General features: G+C 33.1%; 1 protein-coding gene across 2 annotated transcripts in view; it reads right to left on the bottom strand.

The window, feature by feature from the left end:
* Positions 1-12,640, bottom strand: part of COL4A2 (collagen type IV alpha 2 chain) — a 274,234-nt gene that overhangs the window by 193,417 nt on the left and 68,177 nt on the right. For both annotated transcript variants that reach the window (XM_051984185.1, XM_051984184.1), the window contains exon 4: positions 1,493-1,573. In XM_051984185.1, the coding sequence (XP_051840145.1) occupies positions 1,493-1,573 (81 nt within the window). The remainder of the gene's footprint in view (positions 1-1,492; positions 1,574-12,640) is intronic.

Below are 12,640 nucleotides of genomic sequence, written 5' to 3'. Positions count from 1 at the left end.
CCTCTTTGAGGTTGAAGTTATATAAGATAACTTATATGTTTTGAAATAAATAGTAAGTTGACTGATTTGTCTTTATTTGTTCTCAATATCTTTGACCACTTCTTTTCAATAAGATCTTACAAAAACATTAGTATCTGCAAATGTGTATAAATAGATAACAAATGTCTAAATGAAAGAATTGATCATAACATTTTCAGTTTTATGACACATAGTTTGATTATTTTTTTCTTCCTACCTGTAAGAATGTATTATATCCAGATCAGTCAATATGATGCAAGAGATATTTTAAAGATTAACATATTAGTGAATTCAACAAGAAAACTGTTGTACTAGTCATTAAGGGATATACAAAGTAAAACATAATACAAAGCCTCTGACCTTAGGGAGCTTATAGTTTAGGCAAGTTATCCTTTTGTCAGGCTTTTATCTATTGTGCTATCAATAGATCTAATCTCATCTAAATGGCTACTGAGAAATTATATGTCTAGTTGGATATTTAGATAAATTATCTCAATAAACGTGTCTCAAGCCATTTGCATCTTTCTTTGTTTCAAGGGCAAGAAAAGAGGTAAAACAAAACATTTTGCTTAAATTACAGAGTATGGATTGTACAAAATGACCTTGGGTAAATGTCACTCAAGCCATTTGCATTTTTCTTTCAAAGACAAGAAAATAAGTAAAACAGAGCATTTTATTTAAATTACAGAATGTGGTTTGTAAAAAATGACCTTGGGAAATGTCAGGCATTTTCTAATAACACAAACCATCTAAAGGATCTGAAGCAATATTTTAAATGTAAAGTTTTTTCTCATCATTAAAAATATAGTTTCTCTCATTTTAAACAGATTAACTTTGGGTGGGTGATATGTAACTCTGGTACAATAGCCTTTTAAATGAAGTAAATGAAAAGGAGAGAATTTGTTAAATGATATGCAACTCTATCATGTAATAATTCAATGACTTTTGGTCTTAAGAAATGCTACTCTCTAGACTATGTAGTCTATGTTAAACACAATTTAGGATGTCTTGTTTTGGGACTATACATTATTTTAAAATATATAAATATTGCCATTATAAATATAACATTTTCAACAAACACTTGTGATATTAGTATATATGTGTATATTTTAAAATAAGCAAGAGAAAAAATGGAAATGTACAAAATCATATTTATGGTCTTAATTTAATATCTCTGAATTGTTGTAAAATAAATTTATTTTGAAGAGTATGCTGCTATTTGTTCTTATATTTAGGGATATTCTTCTCCTTTAAATATCTTAAGGGAAAATAAGGCATTCAGAAGTACTTTATCTTTCCTGGAAGTATAGAAATAGAAAAATTTTGTCACTGGTTACTTGATTGTCTCAAACTATTTCTATACTTCGAGACAATCACGTAACCAGTGACAGAATTTTTGCTTTAAAAATTCTTTGTGATAACCTAAATTAATTTCTATTTTGAATTTTTAAACAAGGAAGAGGTTTGTATTTACCCGGGCTCCTTTCTCAGGATAGCATTGACAACCTCCACTGCAGTCTCTTCCACCACAAGGCACATCATATTTTTTCACACCCTGACAAAAAAAAGAAGAAGAAAAGAGAATGGTTAAGTACTTTCAAGTACAATTCAAAGTCAAAGATCATCAAATTGAAAAAAAAAATTGCATTTATTAAGCACCTACTCTAACAAATACACTTCAAGTGTAGATTAGGTGGGCCTGGCATAGCTAGACTATGCCCTATATATGTTATATTATAGCCATAATACTTTACTAAAAATGGGAGAGGGATCTGGTTATAAATCTTTCATAATAGTGCTACAGGCACTGTTCTTTATGAGCTTAAAATCTAATGAAAGAAGGAAAGAAGAAAGGAATGAAATAAGGATGGAAGAAAAAAAAGCATTTAAGTGCCTATTATGTGTCAGGCATAGTATTAAATGCTTTACACATATCTCATTTGATCCTCACAACAACCCTGGGAGGCAAGTATTGTTATTATTCCCATGTTACAGTTGAGAAAACTGAGGCAAAAGGAAGTGAAATGATTTGACCAGGATCATGCTGCTACTTTTTCCACCAAGCTTACCTGATTCTTTCTAAACTTAAACAACTCTGAATATTTTCTAGACCCTAGACAATGCTCTACACATACTAAGCATTTAATAAATGTTTGTTGCATTTGTTGTGTTATTAAATTCTAAAATGAGATGATTTTTTAAATTCAGAAAATTTAACAGGTAAAAGTGCAAGCTTATAAAAACAACCAATAAGTTTTTGAAACTTTCTGGTAATATTTAAAAAGTTTGATCTGATCATTTCATTAAGATTAGTCCTAAAACTGTCTTGTCAAACATAAATTTACAGCTATAGATACTTCTACAACTCATGAAAATTATATATGGAATCCAGAGAATTACATAGTTATTAAATTCAATAATAATCTTAAAAGGTACATCAAGGTTAAAAAAAAAAAAGAGGCCCAGAGAAAGAATTATGGAATTGAAGGAGAGAAAGGAAAAGTTGATAAGGAATTAGCATTTAGTTTCTTGGAGAAAGTGACACCCCAAACTGAGCTTTTTAGAAAGAGCTCAGGAATATTTGGAGTTAGAAGGAACTTGAGGCATCAGTGAAATTATTTCCCATATCAATTTTACAGATGGAGAAACTGAGGCCAACAGAAGTTTAGTGAGAAGGATTTCAAAAGGGAAAATCTGGGAGGAAGGTAAGAGGATTGCCTTTCAGGCATGAGAATCACTGCCCAAATATTCAACAATAGCAGGAAGAAATCAAAAAACAGATGGAATAAAATAAGGCCAAATAGATAAGTTAGAGCCAGACTGAGAATAGGTTTTAAATGCTAGGCCAAGGAAGTTATATTTTATTCTAAAGTCAAATGAAGAACCACTGAAGAGCTTCAATTCATTATTTTGAGTATGAAAATAACATGATCAGTCCTGGTCATCAGGGGCAATAATTTGGGGGATCATGAAGGATGGATTATATAGGAAAAAAAAAAGACTGGCAGCAAGAGGACCAATTAGGAAACTATTTCAATGGAAGCAAGAAGGAAGAGTAGGGAAATGCAAATATGGGAGCTATTACCAAGTATAAATAATAGAACTCAGCAACTCAGTGTATGAGAAAGTTGAGAGTGAATGAAGACTCAAAAAGGATACTAAAGCGAAAATAGTAACTTTATCCAAAGAAATAAAGAAGCTAAGAGGAGAAGATCCTCAGGAAAGGTTGAATACTGATTTCGAAATTTTGAGTCTGATGCGTCAGCCAAACATCCAAGGGGATAACTAGCAAGGAATCAGAAATCTTGCACTGGAACACAGGGGGAATACTAGATCTAAACATGTAAATGTAGAGATTATGTTGTTGTTTTCAGTCTTTTTAGTCATGCATGACTCTTTATGAGCCCTTTTGATGTTTTCTTGGCAAAGATACTGGAGTATTTTATTTTATTTTATTTTTTCTCTAACTCATTTCACAGATGAGGAAACTAAAAAAAAACAGGATTAAGTGACTTGTTCAGGGTCACACAGCTAGTGAGTGTCTAAAGTGGGATTTGAATTCAGGTCCTCTTATCAGTGTTTTATCCACTGATAAGTGGTAATTTAGCTGCCCAATTAGAAATTACAAGATTATAGATTTAGAACTGAAAGGAAACCTAGAGATCATCAGGTCTCACCCTCGCAATTTATAGAGGAGTAAACTGAGGCCCTAAGAACTTAAGGGATTGTTCTAAAGCAGTTTCTTCAAATTTTTCTATTTGCTACTCCTTTTTGCCAAGATATTTTTATACAATCCTGAGTATATATGTATATATAATAGGTATAAAAATCAAACATTTACAATAACATATCATAATTTCATGACCCCCACATTTTCAACCCATAGTTTAAGAAACTTTGTTTTAGATCACAAACTGAATAAGAATCTGAAATAGGATTTAAATGCAGGTCTTCCTGACTCTGAATCCAGTCTTTTCTCTTATACCATATTGTCTCCAAGTTATTCAGTCATAGATGATCATTAAAATTAAGGGAGAAGATGAGATGGCCAGGCAATAAGATGAAGAAAAAGAGAGGACAGTTAATGAGAATGCTTTTGGGGATACTTACATTTAGGGAATATAGCTCAACAGAGATTAAGAAGTCAGACAGGTAAGCCAATGTCATAAAAGCCAAGGGAGGAAAAGGAGGCTGTTTAATAATAGCGAATATTTCTGGAAGATCAAGGTAGATAAGGACTGAGCAAAGGTCAATAGATTCAGCAATTAAATAATCCCTGGTGACCCTGGAGAGAGAATTTCAATAAAATTGTAGGAATGGTAATCCTTTAACCTAAATCCTGGGTTATCACTCTTAATTACCAAAGAACACAGATCTCAACCAGAAGAATTCTGACCTTGCTAGTGATACATAAATTCATATGTCAATTTGTCCAAGTGCCAGGATCAGTGAGTGGTCCCCTGGGATATTATAAAAGGTGTTGGAGCCAAGAAGATATAGGCTTGGATCATGCACCAGTCACTTGCTAACTGTGTAACTCTTAAGTCCCCCATTTTCCTCATTTATAAAATGATTTAAATTAATGATCTGTAAGTTCCCTCCAGCTTCAAATTTTTGATTTTTTGAGTCTAGGAGGCATTGTTGTGACTATAGTTGTGAGTGATTGCCTTTCCTAATGAGCATATACTAAGTGATGCTGGGAAATGAGGACCAAGGAGCCATTTCAGGAGATGTGATTCATGAGGTAGAAGGACAGAAGCTTTTCCCAGAAGACTGGGGGATTTCAAAATTCAGGATTGAGGAGGTCAAGCATAATAACATTGAAGTTTAAAGAATGACTAATGGTCAAAGGATATGAACAAACAATTTTTAGACAAAGAAATTAAAACCATTTCTAATCGTATGAAAAAAATGATCTAAATCACTACTGATTAGAGAAATGCAAATTAAGACAACTCTAAGGTACCACTATACATTTCTCAGATTGGCTAAGATGACAGGAAAAAATAATGATAAAAGTTGTAGGGAATGTGAAAAAAACTGGGACACTAATACATTCTTGATGGAGTTGTGAACTAATCCAATCATTATGAAGAACAATTTGGAACTATGCACAAAGGGCTATTAAACTGGGCATACCCTTTGATCCAGCAGTGTCTTTACTGAGTCTGTATCCCCAAGAGATCATAAAAAGGGGAAAAGGAGCCACATGAACAAAAATGTTTGTAGCATCCCTTTTTGTAATAGCAAGGAAATCAATTGGGGAATGGCTGAATGAGTTACAGTGTATGAATATTATGGAATATTATAATTCTACAAGAAATAATCAGCAATGATTTCAGAAAAGCCTGGAGAGGCTTACATGAACTGATGCTAAGTGAAGGAAGCAGAACCAAAAGAATATATGTGCAATATAATAAGATTATGTGATGATCAACTTTGATGGATTTGGCTCTTTTCAACAATGAGGTGATTCAGGTCAATTTCAATAGACTTGTGATGAAGAAAGCCATCTACATCCAGAAAGAAGACTGTGGGGACTGAATGTGGATCACAACATAGTATTTTTATTTTTATTTTTGGTTGTTTGCTTGCTTTTTCTTTTTCTTTCTCTATCTGATTTTTCTTGTGCAAATATGTATAGCCGAATTGCATATGTTTAATACATATTGAATTACTTGCTGTCTGAGATTGGGGGGTAAAGGAGGAAGAAAAATTTAGAACACAAGGTTTTACTTGAGTGAATGTTGAAAACTATTTTTGCATAAATTTTGAAAAGAATGACTAATTTCTGTGAATGACTGAGATGCTTGAGGTGATGTTATAGAAGCTGAGGACATCGGTAAATTGAGAAACTAGGAAATTAAGAGTATCATTTATAATAACTGCTATATATGGTATTCCCCAGAGGCTTAAAACTGCACTAATAGTAAGATCACATAATTAGCTATTAAAGCTTGCTGTGGCACTAAGCCTTTGGAGACAACATGTATAATGCTTAAAGATTTGCAAAGAACTTTATACACATTTTCCATGTATACCGACATCCCTGGCTTCTAGTCCAAACTGAGATCCCATCTTCCCTAATCCCTCTTAATTCCAAATTTCCTCAAAATAATCAAATAATCAATAGCTTATTTCCTATTTATTCTATTCATAGCTTGACTTGTATATAATTGTTTGCATGTTTCTTCCTCCCTGTAGATTGTAAATTCCTTGGGGTCAGGGACTGTCATGTGCATCTTTTTTGCATCCCCAGAGTTTAACACAGAGCCTATCATAATGTGTTTATTGAGTGAATGAATAAATGAATATGTCATCCTCACAATAATCCTATTACATAGGTGTTACTATGTTTACAGCTAGGTCTTGATTAGTTCAAACAAAGAATCCAGTGAAGTGGTTATATGTATTTAAATCTTCGCTATTCTGTTTTCTTTCTTCTAAAGTCTTTTAAAGATATTCACTGACACAATGGTCAACTAATTGCTTATGTTTACAGGATACTTTATGGTTTACAAATTGCACAATAACTCAGCATAATTATGATCCCATAGCAGTAGAATTTTGATCTCATATTTATATATAAAGAAACTGAGGTTTAAGAGGTTGAGAAGCTCAAATTTAGATCTTTTCACTTCAAAGCCAGTTTTTCTTCCATTACACCACATTGCCTCTCAAGGGTTCCGTGATTAAGATCTTTTGTCTGGTTTTCATGATAACATGTATGTCGGAATAGTTTCACTCCCAGACATATGCTAGATGTCTGGAAGTCTTGTTCCACAATGATTTGTGTTTTGTATCATCTGTATCTACACTATAGCTTGATGGCCAATAAACTTTTGGCCAAAAACATATGGCCTTAGTTTATCTAAGGTTCAAATAATAGTTGAAAATTTCTGCAGAGATGACAAATTCCATTCCTTTGGTAATAGTTTTCTGCTTAGATACCTCACAGGATGTTTTCTATTTTCCTTTTCTTATAATAACATTGCATCTACTCCAGGATCTGATATATCAAATGTTCTCATGAAAAATTTTGGAAAGCCTAAGGCTTTATAAATGGGGATGGCTTTAATTCTAAAATGTAGAACAAACCTAGTAATATGCAGTTATCTGATCTGATTTGGTTCTTATTCATAGAAATTTATCGTTTTATGATAGTTGCAATCTTTTCCCAAAAGGCTTATTTATACCTAGCTCCCTCTTCCTCCTACCTACCCATTTTATATATTGCATACCAAATGTTTATGTGCTGAAAATCTAAATAGAGATTTTTCATTTTAGGCACAGCTGCATTAAGTATTATGTTTAAGACTAACACATGAGATAACCTAGGTATTCTACATTCCAATTGAATCATAGAGTCAAAGAGCAAGAAGGAGTCTGAGACTTACTCAGATCAAAAGCTCTCTCTCTCAAACTTCTCACACAAGTGGTCATTCGGTCTTTGCTTAAAGACTCTAGTGAGGAAAGATAGGTCATTCCAAATATGTTATCTACACATTTTGTGGTAAATAACTCTAGCTCACTTAATAAGTTATTTATCAGTATTTGAGAAGAAGCAAGTAAATTTCCCAGGTACAAGGGTAAAACATTAACAGGGTGTCAAGAAGGAAATACCACTATTTTACAAATAGTATACTATGCTATGATTGCAAACTATTTTATACTTGTATACCTTGAAAGAGTGATTTCACTGATGTGCATACTCTTTTAATGTATATTGCAACATCTCCATACTTCATGAGTTGCTATCACTGAAAATTCATCAAATTTTAGTGATTAACCTCTACGTTTAACTAGATTAGAGCCCCAACAGCAACAAATAACAACCACAGTCTGATGGACTCATACTCTAAGCTTTTAAAGTATGTTAAGACTATAGCTTTCAAGAAAGCCAGGCCCATCTTTCTATTCAGAATAAGGTAGTGGTTAAAATGAAAGATTCTTGGGACATTTTGATAGTTCCATTTTGCTTTCTTGTAAAAGTGAGACAACAAGAAATCAAAGATTTCTTTGGAATCTGAGCTTTTCTCTAAAGATGAGCTCATAGTAAAATCTTAATAATCCTTCCTCTTCTGAGATAGTATGTGCTTTCTATGTGATGTCACAGATGAACAATAATTGGAGAACTCAATGTAGTTATATGGCCCCCAAGATCCTTCACCAATGTGGGAATTAATGACTTCTGTAAATCAAGAATGTATTTATCTTTTTTTTTTTTTTTTTTTTTGGTATTGAATCAAATTTTAGGGGTTAAACATAACTCATCAAGTAAAAAGGTGGATGATTCCTTTTCAACCTTGTGGCAAATGGGATTCATACTGTCTCTTCTAGCTCTAACCATTTAGGGAAATGAACAGTCAATTCAGGTTTATTCAGAATTTTTTAAGCATCATAAATCTTGTCAATATAGAAATAAGAATGGTTATCTTCCATTTCTCTACCTTAAATATCTTAGAAAGCACTTTTTTGAGGGGAAACAATATCACCATCTGTTCAATTTAAATTGTAGGGTTTAATCTATATACATTATAATGAACACAGGAAAAATGTTTTTGTCATATGAAACCAATGATTTGCAGTAATAAATATGAGAAAATCCTCACATTCCCGGGTTTTCTATTTTAATAACAAGTGCATTACCAGAGAAGTTCTACCCTACTTAAGAACACACAAATACATAGGTCAGCTTACCCAGGGGCAAGGAGCAATGGATTGCTGGGAGAAATAGGTATTACTTGAGTTGCAGCTGAAATGACTTTCAAGCTTAAAAAACACAGAGTAATCATGTGATAAAATAATTCCTCTGGTCTGCCAATGAGAATGGTGCATCTAATCATAAAATCACTGGCAAAAGTTCCCTTTAAGAAACTTTTATGGCCTAACTAGTAATTGACATTTTGGAAAATGGTGATGAGAGAACATGATTACAGAAAATGTTGACTATCTCTTTCTTCAACAATTTTTTCTGACTTTCCTGATTAAGCAAAGAATAGGGTTTGTCTGTCTGGGTTTGTCTTAAGACCCTCCTCTCAATTGTAAAAATCCAATGTGTTTAACAGTTTTCTGCAATCCCTGAATTTTCTATTGTCCTTTAAAGCAATTACACTTTAGAATATTTAAACTTTATAAAAATTCACTTGGTGTAGAATGGTTTGATTACAAGCTGCCAAATATGCAAGGGGATTCTCTAGTAATAAAAGAAATAAATTGCACAGATAATATGGCATATGCCAATATGGCCCAAATGACTATATGGCACATACATGGACATTGAAATATTCACAGGTATGAATATATGAAGATGCATAAAGCAAATGCAGAAAAATATCATAGTTATTTTTATCATAAAATTTGATTTTATGAAGTGTTTTTATTCTGAAGCATTTAGTTCACTCAGTTTCTTTTTTATGCTTAATCCAGGGTATCTAGAGCTTTAATAGCATAAAATGCATTAAGATTTTGGGGATGCTATGTATACTGTTAATTCATCATTTTGATACTTTGATCTGCAAAATTTGTTTACTAGGCTTCTCTGATTAAAATTAAAGAACTTCTCTTCTCTGTGCACATCTTCACATGCTTTTCTAGTGGACTTCACTAATTAGAAACGGTATATTTGATAACATATTTCACTTACTCAGATGTTAATCCCCATTTTAATCATTCATTTCAAAGTTGCATCTCAGGAGTATGACATAGCCTTACATATAACAAGCAGGCTATCACTATTTGTGAAATAGAATTGAAGCACAATTAAATTTTTCTACTGCTGGAAGCACTGAAATGGATAAGTTATAGTCTTGAGATAGTTTGACTCTTTGTATTCCCATGGATACTACATTTTTTTTTTGTACAGAAGTTTGTACTATTAGCTTCAGGCTCTCAGATGGAAGATTAAAAATAAAAAATTAAAATATAATTATTAGTTTGCTATTCTCTGTTATTCCAACAAGGGAAGTCAGTGATACTATTTCTGAGTAACTTGTATTATGATCCATCACAGCGAGAACTTTTTTCCCCCTTTGCCAATGAACTTTGGAAAGGGACCTATTGTAGAAGTTGTAATGGGGTATAAATTCTCAATGGTACTGTTAACATTTTTGACCTTTCTTGTATCCCCAGTATTTAGCTTTTGGTAACTACTTATTAAATGTTTACTGAATGTTTGAGTGACATAATTTATTAGAAATATACTATGTGATAGGAACTGGCAATATAAAGGTTAAAAAAAAACAAATAAACAACTCCTAGCCTATTAAGTTGCATAGAAAGTAAAATGTGATGAGACAAAATAGAACTTAAATTTAAGCAGGGAAATATCATTTTCAATTAAAGGGTCCCAGGAAGGTTTTTTTGGAGGAGCTGGTGTTTGGGTTGGCTCTTGAAGGAAGAGAAGAGACATACATTTATTAGCAACATACTTTGTGATAGGAACTGGCAATATTAAGGTTAAAAATAAAAATCAAATAAACAACACCTAAGGGCATGTTAGGTTACATGCGAAGTAAAATGTGATGAGACAAAACAGAACTTAAATTTAAGCAGGGAAATATTATTTTCAATTAAAGGATCCTAGGAAGGCTTTTTGGAAGAGCTGGTCTTTGGATTAGGTCTTGAAGGAAAATAAGGGTTTTATTGAAGATTGGAGGAAAGTGAGAAGGGGCCATATTTCAAGCTTGAAATATAGTGCGTCTGGAAAGACTAAGTTTACTTTGACATTCCTGATTAGTAGAAATTCAACTATTTTGAGATAACAGTTGATTTCTAGACAATCTGCACGAAGCTTAAATCAATTTCAGTAGCTTTCATCTGTATTTTTGTGAAACAATTGCTTGTCTGAATTCATAATCTGTCTAATAATCCATATTTTTTCTCATGCAATTTTCTTCCTCTCCTACTTTGTAAAGGAGATTTCACTTTGGATTTCACTTTATTTATGGATACTAATACTGAATGCTTACAAAGTTGTTACTTAAAATTCTCAGACCTTCCTACATCTTTAGAATGTACAGCTGACAAAACTATTTTTTCTAGAGTTATCCATCTCATTTTTCCTGTGGGATCTTTTGCCTCTCATTGCTAGAGGGATTCCTATTTCCATTTGGTTTCAATTAAATATCTTTGGTTCGGCAAAGGAATAGTGGTCCTTAGAGATTTCCTCCTCCTCTTCTTCTGAAATAGAATATATTAGGTTTACTTCCTGTTCCTTCTCTATAGCATCCGATTGATTCTTGAGTTTTGGCCTAAGGTTATCCCAAAACATTTTTTCTCAGTTCCCATAACCTTTGCCTCTATGATTAAAGAGGTGATATCACTTGGGAGTTCTATTAAGCCTCTTTCTTGATCCTTGTCACTTGAGAATCCTAGAGGTCACACATGATTTTTGATTAGATCTCAAAATGTTTGGCCATAACTGAAAGATTCAACTAGGTGTGTGTAAATCAGGGCAGAAAAGCTTTAGTATCTAAAATAATTAAGAAGACCTCAACCTTCAAAGATACAGCTAAACAAATCATTGTTGTAATGATTTGTCTTCTGAAAATCTTGATTATTTGAAAAAAAGTGGTGAGGTAGTAATTAGAGAGTAACTAAATATATCCTGGGGTTACCTTGGAATTTGAGATAATGAAAATAAATATGGGACTAATCTTCTTGTACATCACAAGTTAGTGTGGTTGACCCTAGACCTTTGTAACCCTGTTACTAATAGGAATTTGTCATATGAATTTTGCTTTATTAATATTAAAAACAATCAAAAGGGACATATAAATTGCTATTAAGCATTCAAGAATGGAAAAGTTTATTTCTGAATGAAGTAGAGGGGCATTAGCTCAGCAAAGGCTTCACAGGGGAGATAACATTTCAATTTGTTCTAAAAAGATGGGCAGGATTTCAAGAGACAAAGTGAGAAAGGCCCCATCAGTCCTCTTAGGTCTTTGAATCACAGCCCTGTACTCTAATCCTCATGGTTACCAGGTGTCCCTGAAATCCACTGTCTGCTGTCCTCTGTCCTACTCTCCCAACAACGTGCTCAACTTTCATCCATCTGCCTGCCAAGACAGATGCCTGTTGCTTATTGCTGGATGTCCCTGATGCCAGCTGCCCATATTTTTGGATTTCCTTTTGTTGCATGTAGCTGGAACCTTTCCAGATCAATTGCTCCACTGGAGTGGGAAGCCCTTGCCAATTTAACACTGACAAAGTCCCTGTTCTGACACATTGAAGATACTTTAACTTTTAAGAATTAAACTGAAGTGAATGATGATACAGGAAAAAAAAATGATTCATCTCAACCTAGTAAAAATAGATAAATTTCAGAATCATCAAGAGAAAATAAACCATTTTTTTCTGTTATCAGGGAGGAATTTTCTGAAAATTACTTTAAAAAGATTAGGACCAACCTACTAACTAGATGACACAGTGCTAGACAAGTAGCCAGGAAGACTAATCGTTGTGAGTTCAGATCTGACCTTAGACACTTACTGGTTGCCCATTGATTGTGGGCAAGTCACTTAAATTGCTTTGCCTTAGTTTTCTCAGCTGTAAGATCTAGAAAAGAAAATGACAAATCACTCCAGTATCTTTGCCATGAAAACTCCAACTAGGGTCAAGA

The sequence above is a fragment of the Antechinus flavipes genome, chromosome 3, assembly GCF_016432865.1.
Source record: "Antechinus flavipes isolate AdamAnt ecotype Samford, QLD, Australia chromosome 3, AdamAnt_v2, whole genome shotgun sequence".
In the NCBI taxonomy this organism is placed as follows: domain Eukaryota; kingdom Metazoa; phylum Chordata; class Mammalia; order Dasyuromorphia; family Dasyuridae; genus Antechinus; species Antechinus flavipes.
Note: the sequence above shows the minus strand (reverse complement) of the source record. Positions and strands in the feature narration are given on the sequence as shown.